At 60.0% G+C, this 19752-nt stretch overlaps 1 protein-coding gene across 8 annotated transcripts; it reads left to right on the top strand.

The window, feature by feature from the left end:
- The first annotated feature begins 1202 nt into the window (after positions 1–1202).
- On the top strand, positions 1203–17462 carry BIK (BCL2 interacting killer). 8 transcript variants are annotated; one of them, XM_053661931.1, is made up of 7 exons: positions 12284–13681; positions 13884–13976; positions 14100–14231; positions 14768–14834; positions 15509–15616; positions 16265–16382; positions 16923–17462. In XM_053661931.1, exons 1-7 carry the CDS (start codon positions 13522–13524, stop codon positions 17004–17006), a joined length of 762 nt encoding a protein of 253 aa, XP_053517906.1. In that variant the 5' UTR covers positions 12284–13521; the 3' UTR covers positions 17007–17462. The 8 variants fall into 8 exon arrangements, with proteins under 8 accessions (XP_037016630.2, XP_053517907.1, XP_037016627.2 ...); XM_037160729.2 differs by having other exon boundaries at positions 13525–13681; positions 14161–14231; XM_037160730.2 differs by lacking the exon at positions 14768–14834 and having other exon boundaries at positions 13525–13681; positions 16923–17459.
- The last annotated feature ends 2290 nt before the right edge of the window (positions 17463–19752 follow it).

The raw sequence follows: 19752 nt of genomic DNA, 5'->3' as shown, positions 1-19752 counted from the left end.
GGGTGGGTGGAGGTGAGTGCTGTCATCCCACCTCTCAGATGGGGACACTGAGGGAGAGGAGGTAACTGTCCCGGCTGCAGAGGTGGGAAGGGGTGAGGGGGCCCCCAACAGGTAGCGAGAGAAAGAACAAGGATCAGGGACGCCCCCTGGACAGGCTGCTCGCTGTCCTCAGAGGCTTTAGGACTGAGGTAAACAAGCCTTGTTTGTTCTGTTCTTGGGACGAAGGATACTTTGTAATTCCATTCTGCCTCCCACCTCCAGAACCCACCCTTCCTAACCTGCCCCACCGCACCTGGAACCTTTCTGATTTCTCCTCCCTCTTCAGAGCCTTTGGGGGCCGTCTCTGGCCCCCCATTTTCCCTTGGGTCCAGGAACCCCAGAGCTGATAGCTGGCAGACCCCATTGTGGGAGGCAGAAAAATGGGGGCGCTGTGAGTGGCGCAGCAGCAAGGAGGGTGGGGTGGGGAGGCAGGAAAGGGGGCCGTTTCACGGGTAAGGGGGTTTCTTTTACAAGACGGAAAGTTCTGGAGAGGGCTGGTGCGATGCTGCACATTAGGAATGCATTTAATGCCACTGAACGGTACACTCAAAAACGGTTAGGACAGCAAGTTTTGGTATGTGTATTTTATAGCAATAAAAATCATTGAAAAAGAGAGCAAGACTCCTCCGGGGGCTGCCCGCACAAAGAACCGGAATATTGGCGCCGAATTCACTGTTTACTTAGCAAGTCACCTCCTCCTCTCTGCGCCTCAGTTGCGTGACTGGTGAAATAGGCACGAAAAAGGCACCGAGTCCACGGGACTGCTCTGAGACGGGCGGGGAATCCACGTACATACAGACGCCGGTGTGACACCCCCGACCGGCCAGTGGACCCGCGGACGGGCATTCCCCGGAGCCCAGCGCGGGCGGCGGAACGTCTCGCAGCAGGAGCTGCAGGCAGCCGAGAAGCAAACAAGCATCGCACTTGTGGCAGTTGTGTTGCTGGTGGTCCTGGGTCCCGACTCAGCCCGCGCGCTGGGCGCTGGGTTCGGTGCGCGGCGCGCAGGTTCGGTGCGCGGCGCGCAGGTTCGGTGCGCGGCGCGCAGGTTCGGTGCGCGGCGCGCTGGATTCGCTGGGTTCGGCGCGCTGGGGCAGGAGAGGCGGCCCCGGGGGCGGGCCGGGGCGGGGCGCACAGTTTATATTGTCGCGCGCGGGCCGCCAGCTGCACATAATACGCCTCCCGGCTGCAGCGCTTCGGCCACCATCACCCTTGGCACCGCCACCGCCGACGCGAGGTGAGTCCGAGCCCTGCCTCTCCTGCCTGGACCTTAACCCCGCTGCCACCTGCCCGTCGCCCAGCCCGAACGCGGGGTACCGCCCTGGGTACCGAGCCTCTGGAAGGTTGGAGACCCGTAACCCGGTTTCTCCGGGCGGGCAGCTGTCGGATGTGTCACTTGCGGGCCACTTTTCGGGACACTGGCTCCGAAACTCCCCCTCTCTGGCCAGGGCTCCAGATCCCCGCCGGCGATGGTGCCAGCCGGGGCCCCACCGGCCCGAGTCTCCGCCTCTGAGCGATGGTGCGGCCCGGCCCCTGGACACCCCGGCGGGAGGGCCAGGTGCCCTGTCGCCCCGCTCCGCCTTCCTGCGCGGTCTCCGGGGGCTAGGCACCCAAGTCCTCCAGGGCCGTGCCCCTCGTGCCAGAACGCGGGACCTCCAGCTCGGGTGTCCACTAAAAGAGGGAAGATGGCGTCGGGCACGGTCCTTGCGGGACCGGAGGCGCCGCGATTCGCTGCGCACCTGTGAGGAGTCGGAGACGGGCCTGATTACGGGACGCGGGGGAGTCCGGAGCGGGAACTTGCGCGAGCCGGGCGCCGCCATCACCCCACCTGCCCGCGACCTCAACAGGTGCGCCGGCGGGCGGCGCCGTACGAGCCCCGCGGGGCGCTGCGGCCTGTTCGCGTGAACCGCGCTTGGCGCTTGGGTGGCGGGTGTGCGCGGTCCACCCGGTAACCGGCAAGGTTCCTGCCCGCCCGCCCGGCGCGGCCCCGACCTCCGGGTTTAGAGCTCTCGACACGCTTTGTAAACTGTTAATTGTTACTGTAATGTTCGCTTAGTACAACCCACTGGGGGTCTGGGTGGTGTTGTTTTCGTTGCTGCTGTTGTAACATTTTCTCTGAGCACCTGCTGCGTCGATAGCTCACCAGGAAGAACAGTTCTGAGCCTGGTCCTTCCTCCACCCGGAAAGGGCAGACTGTGCAGTTCTGTGCCGCCGGCCTCAGGATGTGGTCTCACCTTACAGATGGAGAAGCTGTGACTTCCCAGGAGGCGACATAAATGCCGTCTAGCTAAAAGCCCAGAGCCGTATTCTGGAAGCCAAACAAAAACCTTCTGAGTTTTTTCCATCCGAGTTGCCTGAGATGGGCTATTCAGCCTGGTAGCCTCAGTTTGCTGGCCCTGTACAATGGGCCCATGAGGTTTTTGACCAGAGGTGGAGAACACCCATGGAAGCGCTGGCTGTGAGTGGTTGCCCTGGAGGTAACACTTTACCAGTGGCTCCAGATTCTGCGTGTTTTTGTATCGGCAGCACTTGGTCTGTTCCATAAGTGCCTGTCCGAGGCAGTGGCTGGGCCAGCGTCCGGGTGCAGGCACCTGGCTGCTGAGGGCCACCCTCCCCAGCACCTCTGTCTCCTCCACTTGTCCCCTCCTTTCTCACTCCAGGATTTGGGGGTTTCTCACCATCTTGTGAACCTCAAGGTCACAGGGTTGTTACTGATTATCTGTGGCTTCTCCAGTCTTACTAACCAGCGGTAGGCTGTCCAAGTTTAATTTTGCCAGTTTTTCTTTTAACATGCCTACAGGGCCTGGGGGGACTGGCTGTGGAGCTGTGGGCTTTCGGCCAGTGCCTCAGAATGTCCCCCGGGGCAGGGGAACACAGGCAGTGAACCTTCTGCGTGGGCCGCCAGTTGATCTTGTTTTTGGGTGGGAACTATCTCAGCAGGGATATTTCTCCAAGCACCCGGGATCTCGCGAGGCTTAAAACAGCTGGAGTGATAATACTCATCAAGTTCCCTATGAGTTTTACTCTCACCTTATGCCGTCTCAGCTCAATGGATGCCTCCTCTGAGAAGTCTTCCCTGATTGCCTCATCTAAAGGTGCTGCCCTCCCCTCCTCTCTCCAGCTCCTCTGTCCTAGGACCTTATTTAACTGCCTCCAGGACACTAAAGACAGTGTGAAATGGCCCATTTGGGCTCGCTTAGTGCGACTCACGCCAGCCTGCAGCTCTGAGAACAGGAGCACCCAATATCAGAGGCGCGGACTGGGCACACAGGGGAGAAGCTGGATGGAGGGTTGCATGCGTGGTAATTACTGTCAGTTTTTAAGTGGGTGGTAGCTAAAAAAGCTGGGTGCACTGAGCTTCAAAGAAACCAGATAGTGGTGTTCACCCATTTTTTCACTTCCAGTTGTCTGTCTAATAAACAGAAGGGGTGCGGGGAGGGGCTTCCTTCGGTTGTTCGAAACTGACCTTGGAGCCGTTTTCCCCTCTCCCTGAAAGTATCCTGTTTGTAGTGAGCCTGTTAAGCTTGAAGACAATTAATGGCTTCTTGCTCCCCCTGCCTCGGACATAGAGGATCCCATGAGAGTCTGGCTGTTTTTCTCTCTGCTTAGAACAATTCCGAGAGGTTTCAAGGAAGTTCCCCACACGCTCCGGTTTTGTTGCTGGCGGCCACCAGGAAGCCCGCAGTGGTCTGGAACAGACGTGGCTCCCTACTCCGTGTCCCCGGGCCCCCTTTGTCTTGCCTCGGGCCAGGAGGGGCTGGGTGGAGGCGGGGCAGAAATGGGGACTGCCAGCAGATCAGGCCCTGCAGGCCAGTCTTCCCTGTGGGCCCCGAGGCAAGAGTGAGGCCAGGCCTGGTGGCCAGGCACTGGGCGGGCTCGGGGAGGGCAGCTGATTCTGTTAGTGTCAATATTAGGGTGTGACAACACAAAACACCCCTGGGCCTCTGCGGGCACCACACGGTAAACCTGTTTTTCCGGAGGCGGGTCACCCAGACTCACAGGAGAGGTGCCTGCTCTGGAGCGGAGAAAAGCCTGCCTGCTATTTGGGGAGGCGGGCTGCGATTTGGAGATTTAAGATAAAGAGTGCTTGATTCCCCCCACCCCACACACGCACACACCCTCCCCCGCCAAGAGACGACCTGGGTGTGACTGGCTTGGAGCTCTGCAGAGGCCGTATCAGCGCAGGGTGGAGAGGTCCTCCGACTCCTGAGGACAGACAGCACAGGTCTGACCCCGGGTGCTCGGCGCCAGTGGAGCGCCAGGCTCTCCGCACATTAGCCAGCGCTTTCTGTGCACCACGCATGCGCACAGCGCTGCCCCTTCACCGAAGGCGAGGCGTGTCCAGTCGAGGGTCCCCCAGCCAGACTGGCCCGTCCCTGCTCCCTCGTTCTGTTCTACAACGTGCTGCCGGCTCCCCCGAGCTGTCCGTGTTCGCCGGGTCCCTGCCCCGAGCAGGGCAGACAGACAGGTAAACATTTAATGAGACCATAATGGGCTAAGTGCCCAGTGCAGGTCTGTTTACCCAAGGTGCCGGGACAGCAGGGAATTCTGTCCGGAGGGGCTGAGTCCTGGGCCCGGCCTGGAGGAGGGAGCAGCTGCACCCCCCTTGTGCCCTGCCGGCGGCGCGAGGGGTTTGTAAAGGTGGGCTGCTCCCGGGCTGGGGGACTCTAGGCCCTGTGGGTCAGAGGACCTGGTCCCAGGAAGGGAACAGAAGCCACCAAGGCTGCTGACAAGAGTCAGGCGAGTGGCTGAGACCCCTCAGCAGGCCCCGCGGGGAGGCCCCACGCTGCAGGAGGGAGACCCCGAAGGCTGTGCCTGCCTCTCTGAGCCCCTCAGTGTCTGGGCCTGGCAGGGCATGGCCCCTTGGTGACTTAATTTTTCTTTGTAAAAATATTCTATTTTTAGAGAGGGGAAGGGCAGGAGAGAAGCATCGTGTGTGAGATAAACGAGGACCAGTTGCCTCGCATGTCCCCCAACCAGGGACCTGGGGACAGTGCCCAGCCCACTGAGCTACACCAGCCAGGGCGCCCCTCACTTACCTTTAAATGCCCGCTCTTCAGACCTGAACTGCAGACCAGGCGGTTGGTATGGTGGCATCTTTCAGTGGTGGAGGAGACTTTCAAGTGGTGACAGGAGAGCCAGGGGTCCACTTGCTGGAGTCCACGAGGTCTTTAGAGCTCCCACAGCGTGGCCCCCGAGTTCTTCCTGCCTGTCCCCCCCACCCGTGTTTCTCTGTTCATCGGACTGTTTATTGTAACAGTACCGCTGTCCCGGAGGTTCATAAGCAGTGAGATTTATTTCCCTAACCTCCACCGAGGAAAGGCAGGGCAGGGGGCTTTCCTGGGCCTGTTTCAGAAATGATGAGCCCCCGGGTGACTCCGCCTCCTAACGCCAACCCCACGGCCAGTTAGGTTTTCAGCGTGTGAATCTGAAGAGTTGGGAGTCCAGAGGGGCTAAGGAATTTGTCCCAAGTCTCATAGCCACGCTGGATGCGAACCCAGCCACCCCCTGTCCCCAGTGGAGGGTCGGGCTGTCCCTGTGCAGTGGAGGAAATGGTGATCAGAGAGGTGGTCACGTGCCCACAGGACAAGGCCCACTGGTGAGCTGCTGGGTGGGTGCAATGTGTTTGATTATAGAAGGAACCGTGCACACGTTGGAGGTAACACTGAAGTCGGTCCCTCTGTCCCTTGACAGCCACGCTGTGAGCTCCACGGCCCCTCCACAGATACCCACTTAGAGCCCCGTGTCCTCCCAGACCTTCCCTGCATTTCTGTTGTAACCACCGACAGGCACGCGTTTGCATAAATGGTGTCATGGCTGGTTCCTCATCTTGCTTGTGTCGCTCGGCAGCTAACCGCTTCTTCCCATGTCCCTGCAGACACCCACCTGCTTCCATCTTCACAGGGGCCAACCTGCCCACCCGGTGTGGGCTTGGGGATGGAGGGGGTCCTGGGTTTGCCCCGAGCTAACATTCCAGGTGCCCGGTGTGACCCTAGGATAGGGTGTTGAATGGGGACCTCCCACCAAATTTTGACCTGAGCTGTGGCTATAAAGGAAGGGTCCTGCCCTGGCTGGTGTGGCTCAGTGGACTGAGTGTGGGCCTGCAAACCAAAGGGTTGCCGGTTCGATTCCCAGTCAGGGCATGTGCCTGGGTTGTGGGCCAGGTCCCTGGTGGGGCACATGAAGGGCAACCACACACTGATGTTCCTCTCCCTCTAAAAGATAAATAAATAAAATCTTTTTAAAAATGCAAAGAAAGAAAGTGTCCTGGAATTGGAGGCCAGGTTTAACGCAGCTTCTCCCCCAGGACGTGTGACAAGGACCTCACTGCCGAACCTCAGTTTCCTCATCTGGAAATAGGGGTAATGGTCCCCTCCCACGGGATTAACACTGTAATTGTGCACAGGTGCCTACTTTTTTTTTTAAATTGATTTTTGAGAAGAGAGAGGAAGGGACGGTGGGAGAAATATCTGTTTGTTGTTCCACTTACTTGCGCATTCATCGATTACTTCTTTTGTGTGTTCTGACCCGGGGGTTGAACCCACAACCTTGGTGTATGGAGACAGAGCTCTAACCAACTGCGCTACCCAGCCAGGGAGCCACGTGCACCGTTCTTCCCTTGTTTCCAAGGCAGCCTCATCCCTCATGTGCTCAGAGGGCAGGACACGAACAGGCGGGACGACGGGCGTTTTTCTGAGTCTGCCGACCGGTGCACTGCTGGGTCGGTGTATTTCTGGAGCTCAGATGTGGCTGCTCTGATTGTGCGGCGAAGAGGCTCTGAATTTGTGTTCTCGGCCCTCTGGGGCCCCATCTGTGAAATGGGGCAGACGGCCAGCCCCCTCCTGCTGAGGGAGGTTGCACTCGTGGATGCAAGCAGAAAGGATGTGAAGGTCGCCAAGAGCGTGAAGCCCCAGTCCCGGGGACGGTGGTTCTTGTATGAGGCCGTGGCAGCCAGAGCCGAGCCGGGCGTGGCCTTCCTGCCCTGTCCGCCCCAGCCCCAGGGATGGCTCTGCTGAGTTCTGGTGGGTCAGGCCAGCGCACTGCTGCCGGGGGTGGGGTAGCGGGACCAAGTGGCCGTGGCCCCAGGGGTCCATTTCAAGCCACCATGTTCCAAATGAGCAAACAACACCCATCCATTGCCAAGGTGACTTTCCAGCTTTATTTTTTGCTTGAAATACCTTCCTTTCTACTTCTCTTTTCCTCTTTTCCCCCTCGATTTCTCCATCACGTAAGGGAAGTGGGTCCTGCCCACCTCAACAGGCTGTTGGGGCCTGTGTGGGTTTGCAGGGGCCCAGGCTGGAGTCCGGACTTCCCCTGCCAGGTGGGGAGGGAGTGGGAGGAGGTGGGCGGAGCCTGGGGGCAGGAGGGGTTGGGTGCTTCATTCCTGAAATAGACCTTTAAGACAAACAGCTCCATTCCAGACCAATGCAAGTGGCTGACTTGAAACCGAGATTTTTGCTGTTGTTTTGCATCCGCGACGCCAGCCTGGACATGGTAGCTAAAGTTCAAGGGCACAGAAGCATATGCAGTACAAGTCCAGTCTCCTTCCCACCCGTCCCAGAGGCACCCGCTCACCCTCCTGACTGATCTGTGCGGAGGGGAGTGTCTGTCTGTCCACATCTGCGTTTTTCCGCACGAGCAGCAGCGCAGGACCCATCGGCACAAACTCTCTGCACTGCGCCTGTGGGGCCGGGCGCCTTCAAGGTCTTGGCACCGTGGCATGTGCAGACCCACTGTGTCTCTTTTTGGGGGCAGCCAGGTATATGCCGGGGTTTATGCCACATGCATGTCTAGAGGACAGAAGTTCCGTGCGTTTGTGACTTGGGTAGATACGGACCGAGGGCGGCCTGCTCCTGTTCCCTTCGGGTCCCTTTGGAGCCCTGCAAGGCAGCACTGAAGGTAACAGCTGTATCTTTCCACCCTCCTCCACGTTCTGCCAGCTGTGTGGTTCCCACGCAGGAGAGCTCTCTCTGAGCCAGCCTCAGAGGGTCAGGTCCAGGTCTCGTGGAGCTGGGGCTGGAACCCAGGTCTGTCCTGCCGAGGTCAGGAATTTTTCGCTTGAGTGTGTGCGCAGAGCTTTGCATGCTGGGTGCTCCATCAGATGGGGCATCACTGCACTCGTGGGTGGGGGTGGGGCCGGTGGCTGGGATGGGTGGTTGGGTGGGGAGCCCTCCTGGAAGAGACTGGGCGAGGACCAGGGTACCCAGCTGGGTCCACCCAGCAGCCGTTGGCCTGTCTCCCAGGACTCCAGTGACTGGGTAGCATCGGTGGGGCCCCAAAGGGGGGCCACTGTCTGAGGGGGGCAGCTGTCTACGTCCCAGTGTGTGTGCGGGGGAGGCACAGCCTGTGACCTGCAGCCCACTCCGCCACTGGCCCCCCCTTACGGCCCATCTGGTCCCTCTGGCCCCTTCCACCCTCTGTTCCTGGGTTTGTCCGTTTTCAAAATAGACATTGTCAGATTCCTGCCTGGGTCTGCGGCACCCCCCGCCCCCCCATCAGGGCCTTGAGAGATGCCTCCCCGCCCTGCAGGGCCTGCTCCTGCAGCCGGGGCTTTGCAGTCTCTGCACAAGACGTACAGCTGCATCGGCTCTCACTCCGCTTCCACGCAGCCCTGGGAGGGTGGTGGCCCTTCCCCACGTCCCAAGTTCGGAAACCGAGGCCAGGCAGGAGCTGGCGCCCTGAGGAGCCCGCCCTGCTGTGTGCTCCAAGGCTGCAGGTGTCCTCACGGCTGTGGGGGCGGCTCTGTGCTGCACGGAGGTTAGATTTGCATCCGACCTCCGTGGGCAACACAGGGTTCCTGGCTGGTTTTTCCACTGAGTCTGTAGGAGGGTTAAGGTGTGGGCCGCCCGCTGGGTGGGGGAGCACGGGGAGACGTGCCTTCCTTTCACCAAAGAAGCGTTTTAAGCCACTCGTTTGCAAATCTGTTGGGAAAAAAATAGATGCTTAAAACCAGGCAGGGCTCCTGGACTGGCAGCTTCCGTGGCCTCAGCAGCAGGTTTTGCTTAGTCATTTGACAGACACCGCTCTGCCCTGGGCTGTGCCCTGAGAGCCAGAGATGACACAGGCAGCTGCTGCGGTTTTGTTGCCCTCTGTCGCCGCGTCTGGCCCATCCACGAAGATTCTGTCAGTCTGTCCTCACAACAGCCCTAGGAGGTAGGTGCTCCCAGTCTCAGCAAGGAGATCGTGCCCAGCAAGCAGCCAGCTCCCAGTCTGGGCTCAAAACCGCGACAGCCCGTGTGGTTGGCTGGAGGTAGGAGGGAGCAGAGACGGGGCTGCGGGACCCTCTGGGGCCCCCAAGCTGACTCTAGAACCTGGGGAGAGGATGCCAGGGCCAAGTTCTTTTGGGACAGAGAGGAATGAGCCAAGCAAAGGAGGCGGGATGGTAGCCAGCAGGCACGGCCCCCACAGAGGCTTGACACCTTGGGCACAGCTACAGGGTCTTCAGTAGGGCGCAACAGGCTCGGATCTGAGGCTGCTGTCTAGGATTCTGGTTGGAGAGAAGCCCAGCTGCAGGCAGGAGACAAGGCAGCTGGAGCTCGGCCCGGCGGGAAGCGGCACTGGGCCTCCGCCAGGGTGCTGGGGCGGCTGGGAGGTCGCTGCAGGGACCCTGCCCCCCAACGCCAGTTCCCAGCCGCGCCCCGAGTTCTCCTGCCCAGACCTGGAGCCCCAGGCTGCCCAGGCCTGGCTGCTTTACAGAGCGCCCACGCACAGGGCCGCGACAACAGTAGCTGCCCGTCAGACACCCTCCAGAACTGTACCCACTCGTGCTGCCTCCTGCGGGGACAGGAACCAACCCCACGAGCCTGGGGCCACCAGTCCCTTTACCAGGCGAGGACATAGCACCGCGACCACCATCGCACTGCAAGCGACTGGCTGGGTTAGGGTGGAGGCCAAGGTTCCCCTGCCCCGCTGGACGGTCTTCGGTGCAAACCTGCAGATGGGTAGGACGCTGGGGGCTGTCCCAGGCCAGCAGGGTGTGGGGACCCACAGGAAGGTGTGGACTCAGGCCTCGTCCCCAAGCAGTTGTGTCCACTGGGGGAGACACCACCTCACCCACCCCGCAGATGGTCCCACACACTTGGGCCTCAATCCCCAGCCTGGACAGTGGTCACTGTCCCTGGTCAGGCACCTGCCCCTGAAGGATTGGTGGGCCAGTGCCTCCCCATTGGCTGCTAGAGGATTCTGGGATTGTGGGGGGGTGGGCAGGGATGTTGGGACAGTGGGTTGGGGCGAGGCTCCGAGGCCACAGGCCCAGTGAAGTCCCCTTGGGGCCCCTGGCCTGTGGGGGCAGCAGGGGAGCACACAGCAGCCCCTGGAAGAGAGAGTCCCCTGCAGAGGGGGTGGGGTGGAGGGAGGAGGGACCTGGGAGGCAGATGCAAATGAGGGCTGGCGCTGCTTTCCCAGGGAAATGGTCATTTTCATAGGCACCGAGTCCCCTGAGGCCTGAGGGCTGCCGGAGCTCCTGGCCACAATTTCTGACAAGCTCAAGGGCACCCGTGTTACCGTCTAGGCAGGGAAGTCGCCTCCATCTGTCCGGCCCTTCACGTCTCTCACTGAGTGGCACGTTTTCCCCCAAAGATTTTAAGCTTTATGAGATCCGCTCCTGACGGAAACCTTGTATTTCTGCAAAGACGTATTGCGTGTCTGCTAATACTTGCCGGCTGCCTGGTAGGGATGCGGTTGCGTTTTGCGCGTTGATCTTGGACCTCACCACCTTGGACCTTGTGGTGGTTCCAGCTTCTCTATGTCCGCATTCGTGTATCTGCTGCGAACTTTGCCACTTTTTATTAAAACGGCGAACGCTTAACTTTGCTTCTCTCAGAGGCTTCCACTAACTCGCCGAGATCCATTTACAGTTTCCTCTGTTTAAGTCTCACTTAAGTCGCCTTCCCCTCCTCCAGGGGCTCCCCTCTCTGTTGAGATGAGCACAGTTCCCGAAATGAGTGGGGTGGCTGTGGCCGGAGGTTAGTGGCTGCCCGCTGCCAGGGACCTCGGTTTGCCTGTGTCACCTCCAAAAGGCTAAGAGATGACCGTCAACTCTGTTCCAGCAGTGGCTTCAAACCAGCAGTCGTCACGTGTCATGGACGACTGGGCATCACTGTCCGCTCTCAGTTCCCTGCCACCAAGCATTGCCCTGGAACAAGCGTCTGAAGGTTATGCACCCGAGTGGCTGCCGACTGCATTGTAGGGCTCTTAGAAATGTCACCGTGACCTTCCCTGATGGTCTGTGCGGGTTCCTGGGTCTCGGGCCTGCGTACTTTTAACACTTCGCCTGCAGGTGCCTCAGCAGGTGGCAGCACCCCTCCCCCGCCTTGGGTGTGGGTGCTAGGGGCCACCCTCCCTGCACCCACGGGGCCTCACCTGCCAGCTCCTTTCAGGGGGAAGGTGCCTGTCGTGACAGGTGGGTGGCATATGCCAGGCCCCGGGCTCTCTGCGGCCATTGTGGCATGTTTACCCGTCTGATTTCTCCAGCTCCCCCTCTGCCCCGCCGCCTTCCCGCCGGGCCTTCATCCGGAACAGATGCGCGACTCTTAGGAAAGTCAAACCGCCGTCTCTCCTGGACACTCGGGCCGGCCACGTACTCCCCCCAGAACAATGCAGCCCTTGTGCGGTTTCCTTCTGAAAGGCCAGAGCGCCCCAGACCCCTCACACCTGTCTGTGCCTTTGATGACGTCACGACTCATCCGCCTCTTTGCAGGCGTTTGGGGTGCGTTGTTGAGAGCCACCTGTCAACTTCTGCGGGAGATGCTTGGCGGATCCGCAGCTCCCCTCTGTTGTCGCTGGGAGCCTGGCCCTGCCTCCGCCTTCTCCGCAGTCCAGGTTGTGCTGAAGCGAGTGGCCAGCGTGCTCTCGTCAAACCTCGGTGCCGGTGCGCTGCCTGCCCGCAGGTCCTGCGCTTCAGGAGCAGGAGACGTGGGGTTCTGTTCCTTCTGTGTTCAGCGCAGGCACATGTGTGGACTTAGACATTTTAAAAGCCCAGCATATCCCTGGCCGGTGTGGCGCAGTGGGTTGGAGCATCATCCCGTAACCGAAGGGTCCCCGGTTCGGTTCCTGGTCGGGGCACATACCCAGGCTGCACGTCTGATCCCTGGTCGGGACGCGTCGTACAACAGACCAATTGCTGTTTCTCTTTCTTCCTCCTTCTCTCTCTATAAGCAGTGAAAAAAATATCCTTAGGTGGGGTTTTTCTCTTTCTTTTTTGTTTTTTATTTTTACATTTTATTTATTTTTAGAGAGAGTGGGAGGGAGGGAGGGAGAGTAGGGGAGAAATATCAGCCCTCAACCCAGGCACGTGCCCCGACTTGGAATTGAACTTGCTTCCTTTTGGTTTGCAGGCCAGGGCTCAATCCACAGAGCCACACCAGCCAGGGCCTTAGGTGAGGATTTTTAAAAATTAAACAAAACCAAACCAGGATGTCATTGTGAGAAAATGATAAGGAAACACAGGCCCTAATGGCTGGTGTGTGTTCCTCAGGCTGGAGGGCTTCGCTGAAGCCCTGGCAGGAGGTCCTTCCCCTCCCCCACCCCGACAACCAAACGAGGGGCTTCCGGGACTTCACGGGTGGGAAGACGGCGGTGCCCCACAGCCCAGCGGCAGAGCTGGGATTCGAACTCAGGCGCCTGGGTTCCAGAAACTCTTCGTCACCCTATTCTGGGCCTAAGTCTGTCCGGTATAGTGCCTGTGGTAAACTCCGGTCACACGGGTCAGAGGGTCTCACCCAGCCATTGTGGTTTTTTTAAGATTTTGTTTATTTTTAGACGGGAAAGGGAGGAAGACAGGGAGAGAGACATCAGTGTGGTCGTCTCTCACACACCCCCTACTGGGGACCTGGCCAGCAACCCAGGCATGTGCCCTGACTGGGAATCGAACTGGCGGCCTTTCAGTTCGCAGGCCAGCACTCAACCCACTGAGCCACACCCGCCAGGGCAGAATTCACAGCTATAATAGTTAGGCAGACCTTTGGCTGCAAGGAAGAGCGGTCAGTGAAGGGCGATTTGAACAACTTGGGTTTTCTTTTTCCCACGCGTTGGGCAGTCGATGGCTTGTATTCTTTCTATCCCCACACTGCCCTCAGAGAGCCAACACTCCGCCCTACTGTTCCACGTTCCTGGAACGTTAGTTACTCTTGTTCTCAACGCCTCAGTGCCATAAACAGCTGCTGCAGCTCCATCCTTCACTCTACTGAGGGCAGCAAGGAGAGAGAAGAGCTGCCCAGGCTGTGTCTGCTCCCTTTGAGCCCCACACTGGACTTCCGAGACATCACTGACCAGGACTGGGTGGCGTGCCCACCGCTAGCCGCAAGGCATGCTGGGCAAGTGAGGAGCAGGGGTGTCATGGTCGGCTCAGGTGCACAGGGATTCAGGGCCAATAGAAGAAAATTAGTCCTCTGAGCAGGCGGAGGGAGGGTAGACTTGCCCCGACAGTGCGGAAGGAGGTTAGAACACACTGTTGGGAGCGATCTCGTCACCGACACGGGGTGTGCGATGTGCGTTATCTGCTTAGAAGCAAGCCTGGAGAGTACCTGGCAGGGTCCTGCTGCGACCTGGGACTGGGCATGGCCTGTCCTCGTGGAACTTACCGGCCTCCTCCGCCCGGGGAAGCAGCGGACGGCGAAAGCAGGCAGCGTGGAGGAACGCTCTTCAGGTGGAGCCCGGCCTTCCGCCACTGTTTTGATCATAGATACCTGGGTTTTTTATTAACTTTTTTTTTTTTTTTTTTTCCATACTGGGATTTCTTAAGAGTGCTAACTGGCCTCTTGAGGGGCCAGTATTAGAGCCTTTCTTAGGTTTATACTCTGACTGTTTCACAAAGAGAAAAGACAAGAGCCCTTACGAATCCTCCCCAGATCCCCGACTTGGGAAATGTGTTTGGGAGAACAGAGAGGCACGGAGACCTGCCCAGAGGCACATGAACAGCAGGATCCAGGCCCGGCGGCTGGGTAGGGTGGGCTGACGGAGGTTCTAGCAGAGGAAGAGTGGGCTAGGGTAGGGGTGGGGTGGCTCAGCGAAACCCTGTGTCACACAGTTCTGGGCGTCAGCCTGCGTGTGTCTCTCTCCCCCAGGGAAGAAATGTCACAAGTGGGACCCCTCTCCAGGAACCTCATTTTGTGCACCTTCCTCCAGGAGCACGGCCTGCAGACTGTGGGGGTTCCCGACACGACCAGTCTCCTCCACTTCAGCCCGGAGCCCCTTGGGTAGGTCCCAGCAGCCCCTCTGTGGGCCCGCCCACCCCCATTCCTGCACGTGGCCATCGGGGGGCGTGGTAAGGAGAGTAGGCCTTCTGGGTTCCCCACCGCTCTCCAGAGGCATGGTCGTGGGGGCAGGGGGGGAGGCTTTGCTGTCACACCAGCCCACCGAGGGTGCCTGGGAGCCTCCAGCATGTCCACCGTCCCAGGAAGGACCTTGGGCACCTGCTGGTGAAACGGCTCAGGCTGGTGGCCTTAGGATGGAGTGCCTCCTGGCCCCCATGACCACAACTGCCTGGTCCAGGCCTCATAAGGGTGGGTCCAAGTCGCTGAGGCCCCTGGAGACACAGCCCCCGGCCCGGCTGTCAGGGCAGTGGAGAGGGGATGCTCCCAGGATGGCTTCCGGTTTGGGGGTGTGCCCCACTGCTTTAGGCCTGAGGATTCTTAACTGTGACACTGCAGACTTGGGGATAGGGGCTGGTTGGGATGTTAGGGCTGGAGGGACCCAAAACACGCCTTTTTCCTCCACCCTGTGCCATTTGTAGATGACAACAGGGGACGTTCAGCCTGGGACACTGTTTTCCTGAGGTCCCACGGGGTATCGGCACACAGGTGGGACCTCAGCCCACCTCCCTGACTGGCAGCTCCCAGCCCGCCCCCCATTGCTCCCCGAGTAGAGAGCGAATGGGCCCCGGAGACGGGGGAGGTTGGCTGGGGCTGTGCAGGCCGGGGATTCCCAGGCAGCCGCCTAGTCACCAGGATGGAATGTGCAGCCGAACACCTGAGGCTGGGCCGAAACCTGCCCGGGCGCCCAGAGCGGGGAGGGGAGAATGTCAGAGTTGGGGGCGGGGGTGTGTGTGCCTCCATTTCCATGAGGGACTCAGTTCAGTGAGAGTGGGGGGCCCCGATGGGAGCTGATGAGCCCCTCCTTTCTCAGAGGGGTGATGACACAGGTGGTTTTAGAATTGGGGACCAGGGAACAGGTCCCCAAGCTCCTCCCTGCGAGGAGGAGGGTAAGTCGAGACTCTTGGGGAAAGCCAGCCTCATAGCCCCCGCCTGCCCAGGCCCTCGGCTGAGGGCTCGGACCAAACCCAGAAGCCCCCGCCTGTGCACGGGCCCTGGAGACTGCCCTGCAGCGAGTGGGAGCCGGAGGAGCACCATGGGATGGGCCCCTGCCCCTCACCCTGCCCTGTGCCCGTGAACCTGTGCCCCAATTGGCTGGGGGGGGTCTGGGTGGGAGGGTCACTGGCCCAGCCCATCCCTAATTCCCTGCACCCTCCTCACAGTGACATCCCTCATGAGATGGCCATGCGGCTGGCCTTTATCGGGGACGAGTTGGAGGTGAGATGGATGCCGCCCCGCGTCGCCCAGATGCCCTGGATGGCCGTGTACAGGTGACCAGCCCCCACCTGCGTCACCTGCCCCAGGAGCTGGCCTGCCGCTCCATGTTCTTCCTGCGTTGGCCACAGACAGCAGGACCCAAGCCCCCTCCCCTGATCTCCCTCATCAAGCCAAAGGGTCTGGATGTAAAGTGACAGGGCGTGTTGAGTGAGTTCCCGCCACGTGTCCTCCCGGGACCCGCTGAGACACACTCAGCGCCCAGGATTTGCCAGGACCCCTGTGGTTTCTCAGACCTCACAGAGTTGCTTAAGGTGGGGACAGAGAAACCTCCCATGAGGCCAGGACCAAAGGTGACACAGTCTCTTGGTCTCCAGGGAGGCAAACTTCTTTTGGGGAGTCGGCCTCCATCCAAACAGCTGCTCTGGAGCAAAGACCTGCTCCCCTGGACCTGCCTCTCTGGGCCTGTGGACACGTGGCCGGCTCCGTAGCGCAGGGGCACGTGGGGGAGTAGACGGGAAATCAGATGAGCTTTAGGCCCATGGAGAGGGGCCCTCATTGCGGAGCCACCCAGGAAAGGGGTGAGGGCAGCAGGGGAGAGGGGGCACGGGCCCGCTTCTCCCCACAGCCGTCACCTAAAATGAAGGCCGTCTCTGCCCAGTTCGAGTAGTAATGGCCGCTCCCGGTCCCGTTTTGTCTTACAGCTTGGCTTTCACCTACACCCAGACGGGCCTGAGGGGCGTTCTGAGAAGTTTCCTGGGTGGCTTCACCAACCTCAGAGGAAACAGAAGGTTCTGGAGCTTCCTGACCCTCAGGGACAGGGTAAGCCTCGCCAGTCCGCAGCTGCTCGGCGAATTGCACCCTCTCCAGTCGCCGAAGTCCCCGCCGCTCCCTTTTGCTGGTCTAGCCTGCTCCACCCATTTCTTCTGCCTGGTCCTTGTGGCCTGCAGGTTGGGCTTATTGACCGTGCGTGGGTCCTCGTGTGCCTTGCCTTCTCCCCACCTGTGCCCACGCTTGGCCCTCTGCCAGGCCTGCCTTCCCCTGGCAGACAAGTCTGGTTCCTCATTCACCTGCCTGGGTGCCTCTAGTCCTGAGCAGCTCTCCTGGCCACGCCCCATTGCTCCCACAACCTCATCCCATCCTCCCAGTCCCCAGCAGATGATGCCCCCGCGTCCTGGCCACCCCTCCTTCCTGTCCTTGGGCACTTTCCTCTCCCACCCCTCCTGGACCCTGGGCTCCAGCCCCTCCAGGTCTGTGCGTGAGGTGCAGCTGCACCCCTCCCACTCACCGCACGGGGCGGGCACAGGAGGCGCGATGAGCCGGCCCCTTCCGGTCCTCACCTCTCTCCACCTCCACCGACAGGTGTCTCCCAGCCTCGGGCGCAAGCTGTCCCTGCTGCTGCTGCTGGCGCTGCTGCTCGACTGGGGCGTCCAGGTCCTCCAGTGAGGCGCTGCGGGCGGCGCCGGGGCGGGGCTGGCCCCGCCCCTCGACTACCACCCTGGAGGTGGCCTTGTTGGTGTTGTTGTCTTTTTAACTTTCTTATGACCCCTTTTTTATATTTAAATTCTGAGTGCTGGGTCACTCCTGAGGTTTCATACTTGTGTTTTGGGGTTTTGGGGGGTTTTTTTGGTAAGAGAAATGAATTACACCCTCATGGGTCTTTATGGTTACCTGCTACCCAGGTCCCAGCCCGCTCCACCATGGCGGTCCGGGGAAGGAGCTTGCCTTTCATGGGCGGGGCCTTTAGCGGGAGATGGGGGGGGGGAGTGCTGGCCACGCCCCCATGTCTGTAAGGCCCAATACAGAGAATCTCCTGGAGTAGATTTCTGAGGGTGAGGAAAGCGCAATAAACTGTTGGTTTCTGTCCGTCTCTGGTCCTCTCTGGGGGTGCTCAGTGTGGGCTCCATCTCGCCCTTCTGAAGGAGTGGTGGCAGAGGGGCGGGAAGGAGGCGGGCCAGCCTCCTGCCTGTCACAGCCTCGGGGCTCATTCCTGCACCTGCTCTCGCCCGCCCGTCATGCCCTGGTGCCTGACACCTGCGGCCAGGGATCCTTTCCTTTGGGCGTGCTCCTGCCGGGCGGCGCCTGGGGCGGGGCTGGGTTTCCACGTGTTGCAGAGCAGTGCTCTGCTCTTAGGGGCTAAAAGCAGCTTCAATCCGAGTCCATAGAGAAATCACTCTTCAACCCCCAAAAGGAAGGACCAGAGGCCTGTCCCTGTCAGGAAGGTGGCAGGTGTGACCTGGGTCATCTAGTAGCCTCCCAATTCCTGAATGATCACTACACAGTGCTCCCCCCTCCCCTCTCACAGAGTCCTGCACAGGCCTTGGGTGCTGCGGCAGGGGCTGCTGAGGGCAGCGAAGCACTTTCCCAGAGCAGGTGACAAGGCTCTGGGGGCAGGGGGGGGCCCACCATCTTTTTCTGTTTCAGTAACTTTTGAACGAGGCCCCTGGTCTGGTCCAGATTCCTGGAGACAAGGCAGGATGAAGGCTTCTACAGAAGGTGCTGGGGGACCTGTTCCCGCTGGGCAGGGAGCGTGCACCCCGTTCCTGGGGGCTGGGTTCTCCACTGACCTGGGCCCCAAGATGAAGTGGCCGCAAGGACGGTGTGAGAGGGCATTTCCCCAAGAGGACAGGATGTAGGCCCCGCCGAGCACCCTGTGCCCTCTCTGCCTCTCCTCTGGAGTCGGAGCAGGGCCCCCCACCCCAGCCCAGGGCTCTGTACTGGAGGCGACCCTACCTGTCAGCATTTGGGGTGGGGTCCCTTCTGCACCACTGCCCTTTGCTGGCCATTCCTCCTGTGGCTCTGAGCTGCGTGGACTGAGTGCACTGTCCCAGATCCGTGGGGGCAGGCCTGCCACGCCAGCTCCCTCTTGGGACATTCTTGGGACGGGAGACACCACCCTGCCTGCAGCGCAGCCCCCGCTCAGAGCACTTGGCCGAGGGGATTTGCACGGCCAAGTCCTTTTTGAACATGTGGGAATTTCTACAACCAAGTTTTAGTAAGTGCCACCCTCCAGTGTGCGCTGGCCAGGGGCCAGGACGGCTGCCCATGTGCAGGGACCCCCCCAGGGGAGGCCAGTTCTGCCCGGAGGCCAGCAGGGCCCCTGCTGAGAGGCCTGTGCACTTACATGTGAGTCCACGTTGACTCTCTCTCTATATATGTGTGTGTATGTATGTATATATATATATATATATATATATATATATATATATATATAAGCTTTTACTTATTTTTAGAGAAAGCCAGGCAATTTTTAGAGAAAGCAGGCAGAGAAACATAAACGTGCAAGAGATAGATCGATCGGTTGCCTCTCATGTGCTCCTAACTGGGGACCTGGCCCACACCCCAGGCATGTGCCCTGACTGGTAATTGAACTGGCAACCCTTTGGTTCGCAGGCCGGCACTTGATCCACTGGGCCACACCAGCCAGGGCATGACAGTGTATTTAAAGGCAAATGCAGAGGTTTTGTTCCCAGTGAGGTTTGCCTGCTGGTGCTGAATAACAAAAAGACCACCCAAGAAGCACGGAATTACTCAGCTTTCACACCGATGAAGCCAAGGAGCTGCACCTGCACGGCGCCCGTGCTTGTCCCCGTGTGGACTGGGCCGAGAGCAAGCCCTGTGCCACGGGCACCTGGCGGGCAGTGAGTATTCACTGCAGGGGTGACTTGGGAGCAGGGAGGAAGCGGGCCCTTGGTGGCCCTCCCTGCACCCCTCCACTTTGCTAAAGGCCCCCCTTCCCCCCAGGGCGGAGGCTGCCCACTCTCTGGCACACAGCGGACCCCTCAACACTACCCCTTGGGCTTGGGTGTAAGGGCTGCCGAGGCCGGCTGCGTCTTAATCCCTTTCGATTCGGTGACAGAGGAGTGAAAGATTCTGGCTGTGGGTGGCTACAGGGACAGTTGGAGCACCGCCCTGTGTCACTGGCCTACCTGGTGGACATGCCAGGGTGCCCACAGCACCTGTCACACACAGTGACAGGCCAGCCTTTCTAGTCCTTGGGGCGCTCCTGCAGGCCAGGCCGGCTCAGCCCACGTCAGAGCCGCCGCCTGAGCCGAGGTGACGGGCCTGCCCGGGTGGCAGTTCGAGAACTCAGCAGTCTCTTCATATACCGGGCACTGTTGCTTTTTCCCCCAGCATCAAACCACGTTTCAAGGAGGAGAAACAGCACCGTGACCCATGTGGCTCGGCTGGT

The sequence above is a fragment of the Artibeus jamaicensis genome, unplaced genomic scaffold (assembly GCF_021234435.1).
Source record: "Artibeus jamaicensis isolate MK-2021 breed Jamaican fruit bat unplaced genomic scaffold, CSHL_Jam_final contig_233, whole genome shotgun sequence".
Classification (NCBI taxonomy): domain Eukaryota; kingdom Metazoa; phylum Chordata; class Mammalia; order Chiroptera; family Phyllostomidae; genus Artibeus; species Artibeus jamaicensis.
This window is presented reverse-complemented; position numbering and strand designations above follow the sequence as displayed.

Coding starts and splice junctions, on each gene's coding strand:
- BIK (XM_053661931.1), top strand. CDS start 13,522: ATGTGCGTTATCTGCTTAGAAGCAAGCCTGGAGAGTACCTGGCAGGGT. Junction 13,977..14,099: donor GATCCAGGCCCGGCGGCTGG/GTAGGGTGGGCT, acceptor TCTCTCCCCCAG/GGAAGAAATGTCACAAGTGG. Junction 14,835..15,508: donor CACGGGGTATCGGCACACAG/GTGGGACCTCAG, acceptor CCCTCCTCACAG/TGACATCCCTCATGAGATGG.